Consider the following 24,766-nt stretch of genomic DNA (forward strand, 5'->3'; position numbering starts at 1 on the left):
TTAATAACTCTTTTGATAAAAAAATTGCAGCAAATAATGTAGGTATTCACTTTGCATTCATTTTTTATCTTTCCTAAAAGAGTACCATATAAAACAAATGATTAATACAGTAATTGATCATGGACGAATTGTAATTTTTACCATTGATTATTAGATTTGATTAATGCGATTTTGATACACGTGGTAACATCGAGGAATTAATTAACCGCGTTAATAGAGAGATACCTGTACTCTTTTTCTATCAGAATTTCACCTCTTTCATTCTTGACTACTCCAGTCTTTTGTATCTTTCTCCTTCCTGTCATCACATTAATGTTTTTATAAACACATTTTATGTCATTCTTTCTGCCTTTGCTGTTGTGTCTTTACTCATTTCATTTAACCACTTTTCTGTTTTCCTTCTTATCTCTCTCTCTCTCTCTCTCTCTCTCTCTCTCTTTGTAACTCCCTATTCAAGTCTTTATACTGCTTTTTTTCCTCCTCTGTTTAACTATTAACTAGCTTTCTTCTTCTTTTTATTATTTTTCTAAAAATATTTTCTGTCATCTATGGTTTTTTCTTTTCTCTCTTTCCTCCTCTTTTTTGGCTAAATGTAATTCTATAGCAGCAATTATGCTTTCTTTCAGAATCTTCTATTTTTCACTTACATTATCACTTCCTTGTATATTTTTCTCCTTCATTTCTTCCTCTACTTTCTTTGTGAATTTATTCACCGTATTTGGTATTTTCAGCTACTCTATAATAAAATTAGTTTAATCCTTTATCCAAGTGTGAGCAAACAAAGTTTGCACCTGAAGTATCTTCAGGACTAGGGTAAAGTGATACAACACCAGGGCAACTCGTTGCAAAGGTGGAGAAAGCTACCAACACTCCTAACTCAGTATCTCCTATAATGCAAAACACATCTCCTTGCGGATATGTCTGAAGAGACCTCAATAAAGGTCGAAACTAGTCTGGGTAGTGGCCCTTCCCTTAATGCATAACATTAGACATATCCGCAAGGAGATGTGTTTTGCATTATAGGAGATACTGAGTTAGGAGTGTTGGTAGCTTTCTCCACCTTTGCAACGAGTTGCCCTGGTGTTGTATCACTTTACCCTAGTCCTGAAGATACTTCAGGCGCAAACTTTGTTTGCTCACACTTGGATAAAGGATTAAACTAATTTTATTATACTCTAACCAAGTGAAAAAATAAACTTTCAACATCTTTCTCTAAATCCAGAGTAATTTATTAAAAAAGGGTGGCACACCATTTGGCAACTCCTATAGGTAGAGATGACCTGCTAATGCTTCTGCCTGGTATTTCCACTAGGGCCTGGCTCCCACTGAAGAGACCTCAATAAAGGTCGAAACTAGTCTGGGTAGTGGCCCTTCCCTTAATGCATAACATTAGACATATCCGCAAGGAGATGTGTTTTGCATTATAGGAGATACTGAGTTAGGAGTGTTGGTAGCTTTCTCCACCTTTGCAACGAGTTGCCCTGGTGTTGTATCACTTTACCCTAGTCCTGAAGATACTTCAGGCGCAAACTTTGTTTGCTCACACTTGGATAAAGGATTAAACTAATTTTATTATACTCTAACCAAGTGAAAAAATAAACTTTCAACATCTTTCTCTAAATCCAGAGTAATTTATTAAAAAAGGGTGGCACACCATTTGGCAACTCCTATAGGTAGAGATGACCTGCTAATGCTTCTGCCTGGTATTTCCACTAGGGCCTGGCTCCCACTGAAGAGACCTCAATAAAGGTCGAAACTAGTCTGGGTAGTGGCCCTTCCCTTAATGCATAACATTAGACATATCCGCAAGGAGATGTGTTTTGCATTATAGGAGATACTGAGTTAGGAGTGTTGGTAGCTTTCTCCACCTTTGCAACGAGTTGCCCTGGTGTTGTATCACTTTACCCTAGTCCTGAAGATACTTCAGGCGCAAACTTTGTTTGCTCACACTTGGATAAAGGATTAAACTAATTTTATTATACTCTAACCAAGTGAAAAAATAAACTTTCAACATCTTTCTCTAAATCCAGAGTAATTTATTAAAAAAGGGTGGCACACCATTTGGCAACTCCTATAGGTCGAGATGACCTGCTAATGCTTCTGCCTGGTATTTCCACTAGGGCCTGGCTCCCACTGAAGAGACCTCAATAAAGGTTGAAACTAGTCTGGGTAGTGGCCCTTCCCTTAATGCATAACATTAGACATATCCGCAAGGAGATGTGTTTTGCATTATAGGAGATACTGAGTTAGGAGTGTTGGTAGCTTTCTCCACCTTTGCAACGAGTTGCCCTGGTGTTGTATCACTTTACCCTAGTCCTGAAGATACTTCAGGCGCAAACTTTGTTTGCTCACACTTGGATAAAGGATTAAACTAATTTTATTATACTCTAACCAAGTGAAAAAATAAACTTTCAACAGCTACTCTATATTCCATGATTTATTTTGTTTCTTTGTAATTACTTTTTTTAAATTAATTTTCATCTTAGTTGATAACAATATATGAGCTGTATTACAGTCTGCTCCTGGATATGTTGTCACATCTTTTATATTATTTCTATATCTTTTGTTTATCAAAATATAATCTATTTGATTTCTTCTATTATTTATATCCTCCCCTGGGGCTTTCCACATATACAATCTTCTTGGATGTTTTTTAAACCAAGTGTTCATAATTGTCAAATCATGTTTTCTACAGAAATCCAACAACATATCTGCTCTTTCATTTCTCACTCCCAATCCATATACCCAACAATATCTTCCTCCCTTCCTCTTCCGATTTTTGCATTCATATCGCCCTGTATTATATCTTTCGTGTCTTTACATTTCAAATCCTTTTCTATATCACCATAAACTCTCTCTACCTCCTCAAAATCACAAGTATAAAAATAAATATAAGTAAAATATTTCTTGGTTCTTCTTTCATCTTTACCACAAAAACTCTGTCTGAGATTTGTCAGTAGCCTTCTACACATCCTGCCACTTGTTTATTCAATATTATACCTATGCCTGCTTGATGTTTCTTCTCTCCTCCTAAGTAAATTACATTATATACATGAAATAATATTGTGTTTTACCAGAATTTATCTGTAACAGTTATTTTTAATGCTACAGCTTTTAACTGTGGCTAATAATAATGTATAACCACAAAAAAAAATAAATAATAATAATAAATAAAATAAAATAAAATAAATTTATTCAACTAGTTTCTTATACACTATGGTGTGCTCAGGATATATTGAGATGTGTGACATGAGCTACTAAAAGAAAAGTAGATGCACATTAATTACATGTACATTAATTGTTACATTAATAGAATTTAACTTTTAAAAGCCATTATTAACAGGGATATGATAGACACGCTGTCCATATTACATTCATGCTTCAGTGTTGATTTGGAATACATATCCTCAAATTTTAAGATAAAAACCGCATCACCTATCACAACTGAAGAAACTGGATATAAACAAAATTTTTTGCTTCTCTGGTATAAGCTATGTTGGTTCTTGTTGCAAGATGTTAATGACAGCTTCCATATTTTAAACTATTTTTTAATGAAACTTTTCTTCACTTTGAAGCATAAGGGGTTTCAATACCTTCACACAAGGCTCCAGAAACACAACTTAAATCTCTTAGCCACAAAAAAAAAAAAGGCCCAAAGGTCTGCTTTATATAAATATTATTTGGTATCTCCATGAAGTCCATACACTTATCATGGGAGACCCAAACTAACTATTATACACACAAAACATAAACGTCTACTTAAATTCATTCACTGTCAGGGAACTCAACTAATTCTGGCAATTCATTCCACTCATTCACCACTCTTCACTCAAAAAAATGTAGTCTGCACACCCCTACTAACCACACTATTACACAACTTCCTTAGTTGATGCCTAATTCTCTATTTTTCATATAATGAAAAATTTCCTTTGCATCAAGTTTATTAAACCTCTTTAATATCTTCAAGGTTTCTATCATGTCCTCTCTTTTCTGCCTATCAACTAAACTTTGTAACCCACACACACGCACCATCAACCTATCCTCATAGAGCATTCCACAGCCCTGTTGTCATCACCAGCTTAGTCATTTGTGTCTGAATCTTCACTACCATCTTGGTCCTGGTCCCCAAGAAACCAAGGTAGCCACATCATAGCCCTATAAAGAGGGATAATAACTTGACTATTTGTTAGCATGTTTTTTCAACATCCAAGTAATTCTTTGAGCTATTTTACCAACTTTTGCAATATGCCTTCTGAACTTGAATTCTCTGTCCACCATTATCGCCAAGTCCCTAGCCTCATCAACTTCCTGTAATCTAGTACCCATTAATTCAACCCAGTTTTGCATGATCAGCAAACAACTAAATATACACTGATATACAAATTAAATAGTACAGAATCTTGAGGTACTTCACTAGTCATCCTTATTTTCATTGATTCCACTCCACCATACACCAGCCTCTGATGTCTGTCAGCTACCCCCATCCATGCTACTAGCTTCATATCCATTCCCATTTGCTCCAGCTTTTGTAATAGTTTCCCATGTGGTATTCTGTCAAATGCAAAGGCATTTGACAGAATTCAAGCAATATCATGGTGTAGCCATTTTCTTTATCCAATTCCACTTCATAATTATCAAATGTGAATAAATTACTATAATAGGACCTATCCATTACAGATTATCACATTCCTATACACTCAGTGTTGGATTTTACCTTTTACCAACTTTTCCAATACTTTAACAACTACTCCTGATATATTAATTGGTCTGTAGTTTGTTACCTCTGCCTTGGCACCATCTTTATCCAATGAGACTATCTTACCCTCTTTCTACTCCCCTAGAACCCTGCCAGAGATGAGACTTAGACTTAACAACTTCATCAGAGGCAATGCCAATTCTCTTGCATATTCATAATAGTGTATGGGTTGACATGCCATCCAGTCCTACTGCTGTGTTCACATCGATACTTTTCAATAAGCTAAACATCTGTTCATCTACCTCAATTTTGATATGCACCTGTCACATCAGCAACTGCAAAATTTCCACCTGGATGATACACTTTGCAAAATGATCTCTCAGCAACTCAACTATTTCTTTTGTATCACCTTACCATGAGAATTGTTTAAAGTCATGCTACATAATGAATTCATATGTATCATAAATATAAGTGATGCTTTAAAAAACTAGTTATGATTACAAAATAAAGTAACACTATTCAATTCTTACACTTGTGGATTTAAAATGTATGCAACTAATACTTACTTTCATTTACATAAGGGCTTCATATATCCTGCAGTATGTCTTTCTTGAAATAAAATCCTGCAGAAAGGGCCATTCACATGTACCATAAATAAATCATTCAGGGTGGAGAGATACATTGATGACCTCAACTTCCCTTTTGTTACTCATTTGACTAAAATCTCATTCATATGATGACGTATGAATATACAACTTCAAGCAGTTTTAGAGAAGTGGTAAACTGTTCTTATTTGTTCAGCAAACTTACTGAAACTGTTTCTTCATCATCATCAAAATATTTGCTGAAATATTTACCCCAAATCTTACTTTCATCTTTCCAAAAATTTTCCAGATCTTCAGTTCAGGTAAGTTTTACAGTAGATTATTTTAAAATAGATTATTGCTTTATCTATTAGATATTTTTGTTCAACATTAGAACAGCACTCTTATCTGAATACTATTGTACATCTTCATTTTCTTTAATAAGCCTTTTGATGTTGTAGAATCTTTCCTTTTCAACTAGCCCTTTTCTCCAAATGCACTACCCCACTATATGAATTTTAGGATTTGTTTGTAACATGGCTGTTGTGTTTCCTAATTCTTTCAGTCTTTTAAAATGTATATACAGGTGGGGCCTCGTAGTTCGTATTTAATTTGTTCCAGAAACCCATTCGAACTATGAATCTTTCGAAGTCCGAATCAAGATTTTACATAAGAAATAATGGAAAGTGAAATAATCCGTTCCCATATCCAAAAAATTTCGATAATTTGTTTTTATTTTATCTATTTTAAGTTTTTTTAATGTTAATAACTTTGAAAAAATTAAACCAAAAAAATCTTATATTTATTTTATTAATTTTAATTATTACAACATAAAAATAACAGTGAAGAATATTTCTTTAATATAAAAATCACAAAGATGAAAATAATGCTCCCATTGTTAAGTGTCTTCTTTCTGCTTCTTAGCTGGAGTCAAGAATGCTGATTCACATTCTCTTTTTTCCGCAGAGAAGAATCTATGTAATGTTGTTTGGTGCTGACGATTTTCTTCGATATTTTTAAAATAAGCCATCACGTTGTCATCGAATAAGTTGATATTCTTGGTCACTACTGTCTTATTAGGGTGCCATTTTTTCATAATAGCTTGTGTTCTAACCCAAACAGAGAACAATTCTTGTAGGTCGGCATCCTTTGGCGTCCTTCTCTTCCATAAAAAATTCTTTTTCCACTTCTTTTTGTTGTTGATCGTGAAGATGTTGAAGGTCTTCTGTGCTGAGTTCGGTTTTATGATCATCTATTAACTCCTCTATATCCTCATCACTCACCTTTAATCACATAGCTTTACTCAAAGACACAATTTCATTTACAACAGACTCTTCTTCACAGCTTACTACTTCACTGACTGAAATACAATCTAGCCAGAGTTTTTTCGAAGCAGAAATCATTGTTTTAATAGAAACTTCTTTCCATTCCTTATCGACGATCCTTACCCCCCCCCACCCCCCCCCCCCCCCACCCCCCCCCCCCCCCACCCCCCCCCCCCCCCACCCCCCCCCCCCCCCACCCCCCCCCCCCCCCACCCCCCCCCCCCCCCACCCCCCCCCCCCCCCACCCCCCCCCCCCCCCACCCCCCCCCCCCCCCACCCCCCCCCCCCCCCACCCCCCCCCCCCCCCACCCCCCCCCCCCCCCACCCCCCCCCCCCCCCACCCCCCCCCCCCCCCACCCCCCCCCCCCCCCACCCCCCCCCCCCCCCACCCCCCCCCCCCCCCACCCCCCCCCCCCCCCACCCCCCCCCCCCCCCACCCCCCCCCCCCCCCACCCCCCCCCCCCCCCACCCCCCCCCCCCCCCACCCCCCCCCCCCCCCACCCCCCCCCCCCCCCACCCCCCCCCCCCCCCACCCCCCCCCCCCCCCACCCCCCCCCCCCCCCACCCCCCCCCCCCCCCACCCCCCCCCCCCCCCACCCCCCCCCCCCCCCACCCCCCCCCCATAAAAGAAGGTTTAATGCCAAAAGAAATTCATTGAAAGTTCATAAAAGTTTATGGGCACTCTTCTCCTTTGGTTTCAACAATTAAGAAATGGGCTGCTAAGTTTAAACATGGCTGTACCAGCCTTGAAGATGATCCATGTGAAGGACGTCCCAAAAGTGTAACAACACCAGAAATCATTGATCAAGTGCACGATATGGTATTGGATGACCGGCAAGACAAAGTGCATGAAATTGCTGAGACTATAGGCATTTCAAAAGGAAGTGTAAAATAAATTTTGCAGGAAGAATTGCATATAAAAAAGCTTTGCGCAAGATGGGGGTGCCACGCTTGCTCACAGCAGATCAAAAACGCACTAGCATGAAAATCTCTGAACAGTATTTGGAGCGTTTTAATGAGAATAAAACAGATTTGTGCATCAATTTATTACTATGGATGAGACTTGGATTCACCATTACCCACCAGAATCCAAACAGCAGTCAAAACAGTGGACAGAAGCCGGCTGTTCAGCAACAAAGAAGACAAAGCTGGTTCCATCAGCAGGAAAGGTCATGGCATCGGTGTTTTGGGATGCTAAAGACATTTTGTTTATTAATTATCTTGAAAAGGGTAAAACAATAACCAGGGAATATTATTCTAATCTTTTAAGCAGACTATATGAAAAAATTCTTAAGAAAAGACCCAGTTTGCAGAAGAAAAATATAATCTTTCATCAGGACAATGCATCTGCCCATAAAGGTGTTTTGGCAATGGGAAAATTAAGGGATCTGCACTATGAGTTGTTGGACCATCCACCATATTCCCCAGATTTGGCTCCTTCTGACTTCTATCTCTTCCTCGCTGGTCAGCATTTTTCTTCGAATCAAGAGGCGATTGCAGCTGTAGAGGGGTATTTTGCCGATCTCTTACTGAGAACCACTACAGGGATGGGATAATGGTGCTGAAGCATTGCAGTAATAAATGTATTAGTCTTAAGGAAGATTATGTTGAAAAATAAAAATAATTTAGAAATTATAAATTTCTTTTTTCATTTCTAGGCCAAGAACTTTTCAGACCACTCTCATAAATGAGTGCACAGAGGTGGGGGTGGGTGGGTGAATATAACCAGAATTAGTAGGGTTCATTCCTTAATTTAAAGTTACTGACAATGAGCGACTCACTTCCCTCTTTTATATATATAACAGTTAAATGCCATTATTTTATGTGAAATGCATGAATGTTAATCCATATGTATTGCTTTTGTCGAAAAGGGAGATAAGGGTATTTGCACAACACTGATAGGAATAAAATTATTGCTGAGGGAAATCTTTTGATGGTGTTCAAATTTTTAAGCATCCATTACTGTAATTATACATAACTATAGCATGCATAAGTGCCAGCTTTACAAAAAATGAACTGGTAAAAAATTATTTTATTAACTGTCATATATAAATCATGTACAGGGAACCCTCATATAACAAGGATGTTAGGTTCCATAGAAATGCCGCCTTATATAAATAGCGTTATGCAAGACTTAGATCACATAGAAAAGTAGTGTTATATTCCAAAATCGTTTTTTTTAATTATATGAACAACAATGACATATCCAATAAAAAAAAAAATTATTTATTCATGTAAATTAAGAAAACATACACTATGAAACAAATACATAGTATAATCTTATAAAAATACAAATCAGATGTAAACTTCATTGCACATAATGCATAAATGTTTTGGGCAAAATAAAATAAAGTGCATATTTTAATCGTGATCACTGTCTTCAAAACTAACATTTTGTAGATGTTCTTTATTTACGGTGGCCAGACGTTGTCATCACTTGAAATCTCTTGGACATCACTTGTATAATTCTCGTTGCATACTTCGGCTGGGTTAGTTATCAAGAAGTCAGTAATGAGATTTTGCTTACCACTATGCTGCAATTTTTTTTTATTAAGTTCATAATATGGATCTACACAAATATCCAACTGTCTTATCCACAAAACGAGCACATTATTACTGTGGATGGGCTAAGGATTTTTTTTCTATTTTTTATTTATTTTTACATAGTCCCAAAACCCTGTTCATAATATGGATCTACACAAATATCCAACTGTCTAGTGAATTTTCCAGAGTGCACCATTGAGGGATCATTATCAGTAAAATAACTTCCTAACTTGCTTGCCAAATCCAATCCTTCTGCTAATTTCTGAATTCTTTAACTGATTCATCACAATTAGAATCTTTGGCAGAACTTTTCCTGCCATTTGGTTCGAGGTCATCTATTAATTGTACCGGTTCCTCCTCATTTAAATCTGTATCCCCATCAATTAATTCACTAATTTCGTTTTCAACCATATCGCAAAATCTCTCTAAGTGGCCATTACTATAAAAATAAAATTTTTACATGAAAAAACATTACATATTGTATGCAACTCACCAGAAAATAAAATGCTCAGCTTGAGATTAACACACTTATGATTTTTAATGCGCTTTCCTGGCAGAAAACAAAGGCAATTTTCAACAATAAACACTTTATAGGGTAAACAATTGACGTACATGCATGTTAAAGGGTATTTCCCCTAATATAAATTTGCTACTTATAACTACATGTGCGATACAGGCAGACACAAATTTAACAAAGATAAAATTTAATTTTTAAGACGCGCGGTGAAAAATATATGGAAAGATAAAGGGTTACTACAATTCGTCGACTGTGTTATATCAGAACCGTGTTGTATAAGTACGGCAATAAACAAGGGTTACTACAATTTTTAGAGCACGTTATATCGAAATCACATTGTATAAATACCATGTTATACAAGAGTTACCTGTATTCTTCAGAATTTCTGAAGAAAAAGTGATTAAATTTTTTTGAGTCATAATTTTTCTGCTATATTACCCACTTCATATCATGTTGCAGTTTAGCATACTTCTAGATACATGCTAAAGAGTGACAGCCAGTGTTAAGAGGATAAGAAAAAAAGGGTAATAAAATTAGGTCTGACTGCATAGGAATGAGTGAAAGTGCAATTTCCAAGATGAGTCAACTGATGGGTCAAAACTTGAAAGGATAACTGTTTTTTTAAGGTCAGATAAACAGTACATTACTGTACAACATTATGAAAGTAATAATACATTGCTCTGTGTAATTAAAATTTCTATTAGGCAACACCTCCCAATTAATTTTTAGCCTTCAAGAGAGACTAATCTTTTAAATCTCAAATAAATTTGCAACATAAAATAAAAAGTGTAAGGTTGATTTACATGTGAGCCACTCTCATGTCTGTACTACGTTGAGAGTTTATTTTTCACTTGGTTAGACTATAATAAGTTTAGTTTAATCCTTTATCCAAGTGTGAGCAAACAAAGTTTCCAAAAATTATACTTTAAGTTAGCAACTTCTATAAATGTTTCCTTACAATGGGAATGTATGAGCTTCCTACAACAGGGGTATATATTCTATGGATCTCTCTGTCACACACATGACACAGCACTAGCACTATTTTAAGATGTCACATGCATTCTCATTCCAGTCTGATACTCCCTACCTATAATTCTTAAAATGTAGATAAGTATATACTGCAACCCTTTAGGTCTTCTGCAATAATTTCCAAGACTGGTTTTAATCTTAGATAAATAATGAACTCATTCCAGTTATAAAGTAATTTTATGACTTATACATGTAGCAAAAAATTAGTTTTATTTAAAAACTCCAGGGAGAGCCTGTGTAGCTCAGTAGAAGTGTCGTTTGCACTCTACGGCGCTTGACCACTGGACGAAAGGCATTCAAATCTAGTCGGCAACTAGAGGAACTTTTTTCTAAACCTTTTGAAAGTTTATTTTCCACTTGGTTAGAGTATAATAAATTTAGTTTAATCCTTTATCCAAGTGTGAGCAAACAAAGTTTGCGCCTAAAAGTATCTTCAGGACTGGGTTAAGGTGGTACTACACCAGGGCAACTCGTTGCAAAGGTGGAGCAAGCTACCAACACTCCTATCCTAGTATCTCCCATAATGCAAAACACATCTCCTTGCGGATATGTCTAATGTTATGCATTAAGGGAAGGGCCACTACCCAGACCGGTTTCGACCTTTATTGAGGTCTCTTCAGTGGGAGCCAGGCCCAAGTCGAGATATCAGGAAGAAGCATTAGCAGGTCAAGGAGATGTGTTTTGCATTATGGGAGATACTAGGATAGGAGTGTTGGTAGCTTGCTCCACCTTTGCAACGAGTTGCCCTGGTGTAGTACCACCTTAACCCAGTCCTGAAGATACTTTTAGGCGCAAACTTTGTTTGCTCACACTTGGATAAAGGATTAAACTAAATTTATTATATTCTAAACCTTTTCTCGACCGTTTCCTGAGTTAGTCAATCTCTGGCATGGACTAGCGGGTTTTTCGTCCCGTAAACTCGAGAAAATTGGCCGTCGAACCCACACTATCTTCAGACATCACTTGCTAGCTGCCTTCTTCACTTCATACTGATTAATTAGTGATAATCTTGGGCCAGCTATATTTGATTGGCTACCAGTGGAGATTGAACTGCCCACTCAGTCTCCAAAAGTTAGATAGAGCTAAACGGCCTGGCCTACTCCCTATATATGGGAACAAAAAGGTGTTAGTTGATTTTTTTTTTTTTAAAAAAACTCCAACATATTTTATCCAACGTTATGCGGACTTCATCAGGGAGACAGAATTAATTACATTCAAAATATGAATCACAATGAGTCATATTGAGTTATAATGATTCACAATGTGCATATTATGCTCATATCTTGGTTGCAGCTGAAGTACATGATATTATACTATTAGAGTTCAAATTATCAATTGTAAAAAGTTGAATAGATAAACAAAAAAATAAAATAAAATATAAAAAATTTATGAACTAAATTAAATAGTGATCACTTTGCTGGCCTGGTTGGCCAAGTGGTTAGCATACCCACTTAGCAACCAACAGGCTGAGGGTCTGAATCCTGACGTGAGCATGGATGTTTGCGATTGTCTTTAGGTGCGAGATGAATGTCATTGCCCAGTGTGAGACCACCACCCCGCTTATTGGATGGCATGAGCAGGGTACTTGATAGATACTTGGTAAGGAAAGAAGTGGTAATGCATCCTTTGTGAATGATAGAAAGGAAGATAGTTTTCCAGGCTGTTGTAAAGGAAGTGTATGCATTGAATTTTCAAAGAATCCCATTAAGGGTATTAACCTATCACAGACCTCAAACTGAATGCAGCTCAATTATCACAACAGGTTGCAGCTGGATAGCTAACTTGAATGAGTTACTTGAAGTAAGAAATTACTTTAAGTAAGAAGTTACTTGAATGAGTTACATTATTTAATAATAAGATCGAAACCGGTCTGGGTAGTGGCCCTTGCCTCAATGCATAGCATTACACATATCCGGAAGGAGATGTGCTTTGCATTATGGGAGATACTGAGATAGGAGTGATGATAGCTTTATCCACCTTTGCCACGAGTTGCACCACCTTAGCTTAGCCCTGAAGATACTTTCAGGCACAAACTTTGTTTGCTCACACTTGGATAAAGGAGTAAACTAAACTTATTATAGACTAACCAAGTGAAAAAAAATAATAATAAATAAATAAATAAACTCTCAACATCTTTCTCTGAATCCAGAGTAATTTAATAATAAGGTTGTACATCTTTTGTCAACTCCTATAGGTGGGGATGACCTCGCATTGCTTCTGCTTTGGTGTCTCCACTACTGGGCCTGGCTCTCACTGCCGAGACCTCAATAAAGGTTGAAACCGGTCTGGGTAGTGGTCCTTGCCTCAATGCATAGCATTACACATATCTGCAAGGAGATGTGCTTTGCATTATGGGAGATACTGAGATAGGAGTGATGATAGCTTTCTCCACCTTTGCCACGAGTTGCACCATCTTAGCTCAGTCCTGAAGATACTTTCAGGTGCAAACTTTGTTTGCTCACACTTGGATAAAGGATTAAACTAAACTTATTACTGTCAGATAATCTTTAAACTGTTTTAAGATTTCTGTTGCTCCTGGCCAAATAACGAAAATGTTATCAATATAATGCAACCAAGCATTTGGTTTTTTATATTTTTGAATAGCATTCATTTTTGAAGTTTTCCATAAAGAGATTTCCTAGGGCCAGATGATGGATGGGGGAGGAAAAGCAACTCCTTCTGTCTGTTCCCAATATTTATCCTGAAATATAAAGAATGTGTTTTTTATGCGATGTGTCATGAGGGAGAAGTTTCAAAAGAAGATCCATTGTGCCATCTCTGGGAAGAACAGTGGTAAACAGACTAACATTTAAACTAGTTAGGACATCTGAAGGGTCTATATTCTTCACATATGATTCTGTCTTTCCTACATGTGGAGTTACCAGGTTTGACAGATATTTTCATAAGTTCGAGGTTGGAAGAATCTCTCCCAACTACAGTAGGATATAATGGAACATCCAGTTTATGGATTTTTATCTCTACATCTTCACTGAAGTGACAAATAATGTCCTATACAGTTAATGACAAGAAAAGAGAAACAGCTGTGTTTTCAGATGACATGGTGATCTGGGCACATCCAAAAAAGTAAAAGTTCAGAACTCATAGTTTTCGCTAAAATTCAACATTGTTGAAACACGACGAAACAGATATTACAGAATTGAAACTGATTCAGCTGTGTCAGCTAGAAAAATGCTCAAGGATTTCAGTTGTTTACTGATTAAAGCTGTTTTATCTTTATATGGTGCTGATGGTACAGTGTAAACGCAACATAAGCTATAATTGTCGTACAACTGGAGGAACCTCTAAACACTTACAACAATGCATATCTAATAACAGGCATAATAAATCTATATTATACCAATATAATCATAAATTTTATTCACACTTAAAAAAAAAAATTGAAAAAAAAAAGAAAAATTGAAAAATAGTATGGACTGAAATGAAACCAACAATGAGATGAAGATGAAAATTAAACTCATATTCCAATAATAACAATTACAGCAGTATGGATGTGTGCAGAATACTGAAAGGCTTCTGTAATTCTCACAAATGAGAGAGAGAGAGAGTATAAGGAAAGAGACAATCCAGGTAGATCAAAAAGGAAACAGTCAAGAATTAGCAAACAATGTCTACTAAAACATTGGCTGTAGATAAACAGGACTGGAAAGTTGTTCAAGGCAGAGAGTCAATACATCTTAGAGGAGAAGGATGAATCAATCATTCAAAACCAGTGATGAATGTTTAATGAATATTTCCCAGCTATATTCCCTTTCATGCTGCAATCAGAAAATAATGAAATACAGCCAATTATTGCTAGAAAGGTGAGTATTAATATAAAACAATAGCTTACCTTTGCCTGAATCAGAATTTCTAATGACGATTTCATCCTTATAATAACTTTTTCCAGCAATCCTAAATCATAAATGTAATTACTAACAAAAAGTCTCCTCCAGTAATAAAAACTTCACTAACAAAGATATTTTATAAAACAGAAATGCACAATACAAATGAACCTTTTGAAAGATTATATATAAAATTCAGTAAAAAAATTATGCATAATTAAATTTAATATGTTATTTAGAAGAAATATAATATTTTTTAAATGAAAATGAAAATTCTTTACACACAGTCAGCCTTTAATTTAAAATTGCAAAACCGATTTATACCATGTCTGTGTTTTATTCCTTTTGTTTTCAGACAGGTTTGCAAGCAAAGTGTCTATCATGTCGCTTGCTGTCCATCTGTCTGTCTGTCTGTCTACATGAAACAACTTGCAGATGGAGGAATCGATATTGATAAAACATAATACTTAGAATTTTTAAGGAAAATTGTTAAACAATTTTAATATTTGTTAAAATCAAATAATAGTTAGCACTATGCAAAAGGGCCAAAACATATTTTTCACTATGTGAGTAACAGATAATGGAGAGTTATACTTGTGTATTAGTGATTTAAATTGCTTGCTTGCTTAGCATATTAATCATACTCAGATAACATCATTCTGCACTTATAATTTTGCCAACTTGTTTATAAAGTGTCAGTCATTAAGTACCATTTTAAAAAGTGCAAAATGCATCTGCAATGTTGTATGTAGGTACTTTTTTTTTAATTAATTAAAAATTAAAACTGACTTAATTACACTCTTGCTGAATATAGAAACTACACAGCAAGGAAAACAGTCATTTTCAGTTCAGTTTTTGTTTCCTATAATGAAATGAGCTAAAAAGTTTATATAATCAACTAATAAAAAAATGTGAGTCAGAAAACTAGATGGAAAAGTTACACACACATGCACATGATCCAGATTTTGAGTGAAGCCATGTAGTAAAAAAAAAAAAATTGTACATGCCTTAAAATGTTACAGCAAGACGTTTGATAAAACAAAGGCAATGCAGCCAACATTTGACTCATCGTGACTAATGAAGGTAATGGTAATGAGGGCATGACAGCAAACTATGTGATATAGTTTGCTGTCAAAAACAGAGATGTGGCCAGTCACCGTGGAAGAGACAGGAACCTCACCACGTAACCTTCCATAGTAAACCATGCAACAGAGAACCATGTCGAATTTAAGCAATATAGACAAGGTTGGACTCTGCAACTTTTGTCTCTTGGAAACATTACAGGGAAGAAGAGAAAGAAAATCAGGAACGTAAGATGGATACTATGAAAATAGCATATGACGAAGATACCTTAAACCCTCCAGGGAAGGTATCATCTGATCCTTCAGATTTGAAACCAAGAATCTTCTCTTAAGGCTTGCAACTTGGAATGTGAGGACTTTATACGAAGCTGGGAAGTTAGATAACCTTATACAAGAACTTGAAGCAATGAAAATTAACATTGCTGGTATCAGTGAAGTCAAATGGACTAATAGTGGAAAAATAAACAGAAAGAGCCATTCGATTATATACTCATGTGGAGACAGTCATAGGAATGAGTAGCATTTGTACTAAAAAATAAGATTGTGCAATCCTTACTTGGATGTTGGCCCATAAGTGACAGGATAATTACATTAAAAATTGCAGCTCAAACTTTTAATATTTTTATTGTCCAAATATATGCACCTACTTCTGATTACCCAGATGAAGATGCAGAATGTTTCTATGAAGATATTCAAAATGCACTAAACAATGCTAAATCGAATGACATAACTATCATTATGGGAGATCTAAATGCTAAAGTATGCTCAGAAAAGATCTCTTCCTGCATGGGAAACCAGGGCCTGGGACATAGAAATCCAAGAGGAGAAAGATTAATACAGTTCTGTGAAGAAAACAATCTGGTAATAGCAAATACTTTATTTAGCCACCCTCCTAGAAGACTTTACATATGGAAAAGTCCTGGAAACAGCTGTAGGAACCAGATTGACTATATAATGATTAAAAAAAGATTCCGGAATAACATCTTACAAGCCAAAACATACCCAGGGAATGATATTGGATCAGACCACAACCCTGTGGTCATTAAAGCAGCAATAAAATTAAAGAAAACAATGAAACCTCTAAACATAGAAAAATATGATCTTGGCCCCTTAAAAATCAAGAAATACAAGATAAAATTTTAAAGGAACTGGCACAATCCACTGCTGTTAATGTTTCTGATCCCACCAAGTATCCTTACCCTAATGATGAGATTGAGGCTAGATAGCAGAAATTTAAAGAGGGCATAAAAAAAGGCAGTAAAACAAACAATTCCCAAATTTGAGAAGAAAATGAGTAAACCCTGGATGGATGAATGAATGACAGGATACTACAAATGGAGGAAAAAAAAGAAACACAAAAATCGTCCTGAATACAAGAACTTAAACAAGGAGATCAGGAAAGAATGCAGGATTGCACTATGGCTCAACAACAAATGCAAGGAAATTTAACTTCTGGATAAAAAAGCACAAAACCAGAGAACCTCATGAAAAAGTTAGGGAGCTAACTAACAAATCTTGCAAAAGGGTAGGCTCTCATTGCATTGAAGATACCAGTGGAAACATCCTAATGGAGAATGACAAAATAAGGGATAAATGGGTAGAGTATTCAAAGGAACTCTACAATCATGATAGAATAGATAAGCCAATGCAAGAAGATTTGGAGGGGCCTACTAATTCTTACCTGGGAAGTCACAAATGCCATCTGGAAACTGAAACCAGGAAAAGCTCCAGGAATGGATGGAATTATGGCATAATATCTAAAGGCTTTAGATGATAAGGCTATAAGATCACTGACTGACATACGTAACAAAATATACGAAACTGGACACCTGCCAAAAGATTTTAAGCACTCAACATTCCTACAATACCTAAAAATCGAAGACAATCAAATGTGAAGAATACAGAACAATCAGTCTGATCAGTCAGATAGCAAAAGTTATGTTATACAACATCCTAGAAAGAAATAAACATAAAATCAAAATGGAAATTAATGAAACACAATCTGGTCTCCAGGAAAATAAAGGAACTAGAGAAGGACTCTTCAACATTAGAACTATTATAGAAAGATATCTGGAGAAGCAGAAAGAAGTCTACTTATGTTTTATTGACTACACAAAGGCCTATGACAATATACATGAACAACTAATCAAATGCATCAGAAATTTAGGAGTAGATGGTAAAGTTACCAGATTATTGATAAATCTACATTGGGAGCAAACTGCCTCAATAAAAATATCAAGAGAAATCTCGGAGGAATTCCCAGTAAAGAAGAGTATCAGACAAGGCTGTGTTCTTTCTCCTACATTGTTTAACCTCTATACTGAAAATATCTTCCAGCAATTAGAAGAATTTAAAGGAGTCAGCATAGGAGGCAGGAATATAAACAACTTAAGATATGCAGATGATACAGTACTGCTAGCTGAAAATAAAAAAGATCTTCAAAACCTACTAGAAGAGACGCTGAAGCTAAGTGAAAAATATGGACTTAATTTCAACTTCAAAAAAACCAAAACCATGTTGGTAACAAGAGAAAAAGTGAAAATATCCAATATAAATATTAAAATCAGAGGAAATACTTTAGATCAAATAGACATATTATATATATTTGGGTCAATTAATTACAGAGAATGGAAAGTGCGATAAGGAAATATTAAGAATAGAAATTGCTAGATCAACCTAGATCATTAGCATGAAAAACATTCTGACCTCAACAGAAATTCACACAAAAACAAGAATTAGGCTGCCCAAATGCTACGTATGGTCAACACTGCTATATGGAGTAGAAACCTGGGCAATATCAAAATATTGTGAAAATAAACTAAAAGCCTTTGAGATGTGGATCCTCAGAAGAATTCTTAGAGTCCCACGGACTGCCAAAAAAAAAAACTAATTTAGAAATATTAGAGATGAATGGAGAAAATAGGGATCTGTTGAAAACCATTTAGAAAAGGAAAACCACCTACCTTGGTCACATACTAGGGCATGAATCCCTACAAAAAAACACTTCTAGAAAGAACGATATAAGGAAAAAGAAGAAGAGGAAGACAAAGACCAGATTGGATGGAAAATATTAAGTAATGGACCTTTGTCCTATGAAGAAAGCAAAAGAGAAGCACAAAACCGTACATGGTATCATGGTAGTCAACCTCCTGGAAGGAGATGACATCTGACAAGAGACTAATGATTAGAAAAAGATTAGAAAATTATTTTAAAAATTTTTATTTTCAAAACTAATAACATTTAAAGTCTGAAAAGTACCTATTTTTCTTGTATTTAAATTTAAACAAAGGCAATGCAGTTAACATTTTACTCATTGTGTCTAATGATTAGAAAAACATTAGAAAATCTATTTGTTTTATTTTGTTTTTTAATTTTTATTTTAAGTAAAATTAAGTAACATTTAAAGTCTGAAAAGTGCCTATTTTTGTTGCATTTAAACACCATCTCCATACTTCAGATATTTTTTTTAACTCTGTTAAATGATGATTCTCTTAATGTAGCATTTTACACATTCTATATTACACACACACAGAAACTTTTTTTTTTCTGTAACTCCCATCCACAAAACGAGCACATTATTACTGTGGATGGGCTAAGGATTTTTTTTCTATTTTTTATTTATTTTTACATAGTCCCAAAACCCTGCTCTAAAGACAAACATGGAACTTTTTTTTCCAAGTGATTCCGATAAGCAATATTTCATCACCTGGTGGCAGTCTTGCACCAGGTGATGAAGTTCATCTCCCACCTAAAGGCAATTGCAAACATCCATGCACACTCAGCCAACCAGACTGGCTATATATATATATATATATATATATATATATACAGGTAACCCTTATACAATGGTTACCTGTATATATACAAGGTACTTATACAATGCGGTTTCGATATAAGATGGTCTACAAACTGTAGTAACCCTTTATCTTTTCATATATTTTTCAACGCGCGACTTAAAAATCAAATTTTATCTTAGTCAAATTTGAGTCTGCCCTCTCGCGCATGTAGTTATAAATAGCAAATTTATATTTGCCATTTAGCCCTCACGTATGTCAATTGTTTACCATATAAAGTATTTATTGTTGAAAATTTTCTTTGTTTTCTGCCAGGAAAGCGCATTATAAATCATAAGTGTGTTAATCTCAAGCTGAGCACTATTTTTTGGTGAGTTACATACAGTATGTAATGTTTTTTTTTTATGTAAAAAAAATATTTTTATAGTAATGGCCACTTAGAGTGCTTTTGCAATGTGGTTGAAAATGAAATTAGTGAATTAATTGATGTGAAAATAGATTTAAATGAGGAGGAACTGTACAATTAATAGATGACGTCAAACCAAATGGCAGGGAAAGTTCTGCCGAAGTTTATGATTGTGATGAATCCGTTAAAGAAATTAGCAGAAGGATTGGACTTGGCAAGAGAGTTATTTTATGGATAATGATCTTTCAATGGAAAGCTACGGAAAATTCACGAGACAATTGGATATTTGTTTAGCTCTGTATTATGAACTTAATAAAAAAATTGCAGCATAGTGGTAAGCAAGATCTTATTACTGACTTCTTGATAACTAAACCAACCAAAGTATGCAATGAGAATTATACAAATCATGTCCAAAAGATTTCAAGTAATGACGACGTCCGGCCACTTGTAAATAAAGAACATCAACAAAATGTTAGTTTTGAAGAGAGTGATGACGATTAAAATATACACTTTATTTTATTTTGCCTAAAACATTTATGTATTATGTGCAATGAAGTTTACGTACAATTTATAATTTTTTATAATTTTATACTATGTATTTGTTTCATATTCCTAACTTACATGAATTACCTGAATTAAATAAAAATATTTTTTTGTTGGATAGGTCATCGTTTATATAATCTTAAAAAAAAAAAAAAAAAAAAAAAAACGATTTCAGAACTTAACCCTACTTTTTCTATGTGATATGAGTCTCCCATAACGTGGCATTTTTGTGGAACCTAACATCCGCATTATACGAGGGTTACCTGAGGGTTAGCTATTTGGAGTTGTGGACTTCACTATTTATACATACTTTATACACACACACACAGTTATCCTGAAGTTTGATTTTTTGCAATCCAGTTATCCAGATAGATAGATAGTGAAGTCCACAACTCCAAATAGCTTTCCTTTTTCAATTTCACTGACCAAATTGGAGAAGATGGGGAAGTATTTGCTATAAGTAATGACCTAATGCAAATCTTATATCTACTAAACCAAATACCACGAACTATGAATTAATTGTTGAAATCCTGTTTTGACTAGATCTTTGTATAATTCTTTATACAATGTATGGTGCGATTATAAATGTATAATTGCACCATACATGACTTCAGTTCACATTAAACTGTTCAGTTCTTTCAGTATTTGGATCATGTGTAAGAAAATGACTTTGCAAATTTACTAGCCATTTGAAGCCCTTCTTTAATTAATCCAGCAGTGAGTAGAATCTCTTTATCATCATCACTTTTTTCTTTTTCATTGAGATTCTCAAGGACAATTTTATTATTTTGTAATCACTAACAGCCTTGTCAATCATCAATTCTTCAATATCTGCAGATGAAAAATCATCAAATCCTTCTCTGTGCATGTGCTAATCTGAATATTCCAACTGAATATTGGGATATTCAGTTGTATGCAAAAAGCACAGGGTTTTTCTTTTTCACACATTCTGGCCAAGTAGCTTTCCTGCATGCATTTAAAGTTGATGGTTTCAATTCTGATAATGCCAACTTAACAAGTTTGATGCAATCCGAAATGAAAATTTCTTCCTCACATCAAAAACTGTCAGCAAATTATCCTTATCTAGTTTATCCAAAATGTATTGGAATGTTCTTATGTAGTATAAGAACATTCCAATTCTGGTCTAGTGGTTGTATTAAGTGGCAGAAAATAAAATTCCACATTCGGGTGTTCTAAAACAGGATGGATAGGCATATTGTCTATAATCAGAGTTCAGATTTTTTTCCATCAAATAGTGTTTAACTTCTGGAACAAAACATTGATGGAACCATTCATTAAAAATTTCTTTTGTAACCCAATCTTTTTTGTTTACCTTCCAGTGCACTGGTAACGTGTTAAAATCCACACCTTTCATTGCCTGCATTCTAAGGGATCGATTAATGAGTAATGGTTTTAATTAGCATTTCTGCAAAATAATAGTCACACGATTCTTAGCTACTTTAAAGCCACCAACACTTCTTTGTGAATTCGCTATATAAGTTCTACTTGGCATTTGTCTACATTCTGTAGCACAGAGTAACCCCTGATATTTAAAACATCTAGGGGGGGGGGGTTCCCCAAAATTCAAGTTTAAGTACATACGTACCATACTAGGAAGTGATAATTATAATGGAAATACTCTTTTTAACAGAACTGAATTCAAACAGAAATTTTAAAAATAAGCACCATTTGAACCATGTTAAATCAAAATATACAGTGTAAAAATAGAATTGCTTTTGTTTTCTAAACAGTGTTATTTCGAAATCACGTAAAAAAAAAAAAGCCGTGTAAAAAGAGAATTAGCTGTATTAATCTTCAGAACTAACTTAGTCAATGGACATATTTCACGCAGATATATTTCACCCCATATAGAGATCTCAGATTACAGGCAACATTGGGAAAACCAGAATGAGTTGCAAGTAGCCACCACAGTGGGAATGGGAATTAGTTAATAACTAATTAGGTAATGGATATATTTCAATATACATTTCATACTTCATCGTCAGTGCAAAGAAATCCCAGTAAGTTTACTACTGCATTTCACTACAAACAATTAACATTTAAAATTTTTCTTTTCTTAGAAAAGAAAAATTTTAAATGTTAATTGTTAAATGTAATCAAAAACTAACAAAGGATTTTAGATTAGTAACACATATTCAGAGTTGAAGACAATATGAAAATAATGCAGAAACAGTATTTCCAAGAATATTTCTTCAGGAGAACCAGTTAAAATAAAACCTGTCCCACTCTCAAATTTGCTATAGCAAACTTTCATTATGGCAAACTGTTTTCCTTGTTCCAATAAGTTTGCTATAATGTAAGCTGAAAAAATATAATTTCATATCAGAGCAATAATTTTTAAAATTTAGTACTAATTCAAAAAATGCACCTATGGAGACCAAATATTAGTTTTAATTTTCACATTTAAAGAAGCATAAAGCAGCTCATTTTCAGAACACAATAGTAATATCTATTTTTATCCTGAGGCATACTAACTTTGTGGGCTTGGCAAATTTTCCAGATGATTTCAGCACCTCACCTTGGCCCAAAGTGACACTGGGCTGAGATATAACAGAATTTGGCACATGAGTCTGACTTGTAGTATTTACCAGAGGAAATGAAGAGAAATGTTGTGGAACCTTAAGATAAAAATATATGTATTTAACCAACTACTTCTGTATTTAAATATATATTTTTAAATACAGAATTAAGATTTTACTTCTTAATTTAATAATTAAGTAAAATCTTAATTATTAAGATTTTACTACTTAATTATTATTACTTACTTCTGATATAGCAGGATCAACTAAAAATAGTTGAATCAAATAGATAAATTTACAAATTAAACAAAATCTGTTTCTATTATCCTTTTCTTTAATGGAGATCATAAACATAAGAGTACATCCTACAGAGTATAACTGGGTTGAGAGTAGGGAAAAAAACAGAAATCATTGGATTTAAACAGTGTACAGTACACTTTTTAACAAACACATACAAAAGGGAAGTTTTATCAAAGAACAGCAACAGAAGCTGTCCTCATTATATGTCAATGAGCACTTACTGCATGTCTTAAAATATTTATGGGAATGTTAAATAACTACTGATATTAATTCTTTTGAACAGCGACGACAAAAATACAGCAAATCTGTAGAGCAGGAACTAAATAACATGTAAATCAACTAGAGAAAAGTAGCTATAGTACTCAATTGCTTTCTTTTTCCTGCACTGAATTAAAAATTTTTAGGAAACTCTTATATTCACCCATTCCAGTATGGAACCAAGTCCATATTCAGTCAATTCAAGAGAGAGAAGTATCTGTCATTGGTCTATTGACCTAACATCAATATGGATTCTGCCAGTCAAGATTCACAGCAGATTTCTCACCTGTGTCACCATCTCTGGACACATGCTACAGAAAGGTTTTGAGAGACCTGCTGTTGAACTTCCACCTCTAAGGAATTCAATAAGGCATTAAGAGCTTTTCAGCAAGCTGCCATCTCATGGTCTACCTTTCACCCTTTGTAAGTGGATTGCCAATTTTCTCACAGGTTATTTGCTTTGTGTGCGTGTATTCTCTTGAGGGTATTCTCGAAATTTTCCTACTAATACAGGTGTTTCTCAGGGTTCTGTTATTTAATATCCAGTTTTTCCTTCATATACATAAATGGCCTTCTCTCAGTGACTTGAAACCCTATTCACATTTTTTCTGTGAACCTCTCTATTCTTTCTACTTAAGCAATAAACCTTGCAGTGCTCAGACATCAAGCTTCTACAATTAGTGCCCCTAAACTCTAATCTCCATACCATCCTTCAATGGTATGATGACAACCTAGTCATCTTCAAATGATTCCAGAATACATTTTTGTCCCCTTTTTCTCACAAAAAAAACTTAGTTCTTTTTAATCTTACCTTTCATTCATGATTCTTGGCTCAACAGTCAAGACCAGATCTCATTTTCCTTGGATTGATAATTACCCCTATCTATTCCTGACACAAACATCACTTTCTTAACACTCTGGGCTTTCAAAAAACTTGGCATTTTTTTTTTCATTCAAGATGTCACTTTTTATCTGCCCAGCTACTATCTGTGAACAAATATCCTTAATCCATTCAACCTTGGAATACTGCTTTCTCTCTCTCAGACTCTCCAGGCATTATCTCACAGATTGTCTGTTTATGCATTGTTTTTTCTTCAAATTATTTCTAAGGAGAATGTTCAACAGAACTGGCATCCATTATTTCCCCATTTTTGGTAAATTTATGATAATACAAGCAACAACTGCCCAACATTCATTTACAACTGAAAATGCTAACCACCAAATCTGATACTCTCTCACTGCTCTTTCATTTTACCTAACTCTGGAACAGTCTTCTCCATGAACACTACAATCTCAACTATTCAAA

At 34.9% G+C, this 24,766-nt stretch overlaps 1 protein-coding gene across 4 annotated transcripts in view; it reads right to left on the minus strand.

Moving 5' to 3' along the window:
* mxt (Eukaryotic translation initiation factor mextil) overlaps positions 1–24,766 on the minus strand; it is a 446,323-nt gene that overhangs the window by 343,387 nt on the left and 78,170 nt on the right. For all 4 annotated transcript variants that reach the window (XM_090397619.1, XM_090397617.1, XM_090397616.1 and 1 more), the window contains exons 5-6: positions 22,859–23,001; positions 14,546–14,607 (exon numbers count right to left, since the gene is read on the minus strand). In XM_090397619.1, the coding sequence (XP_090253745.1) occupies positions 14,546–14,607; positions 22,859–23,001 (205 nt within the window). The remainder of the gene's footprint in view (positions 1–14,545; positions 14,608–22,858; positions 23,002–24,766) is intronic.

This window comes from Typopeltis vanoorti, chromosome 9 (assembly GCF_054136105.1).
Source record: "Typopeltis vanoorti isolate ZY-2024b chromosome 9, IOZ_Tvanoo_1.0, whole genome shotgun sequence".
NCBI lineage: Eukaryota > Metazoa > Arthropoda > Arachnida > Uropygi > Thelyphonidae > Typopeltis > Typopeltis vanoorti.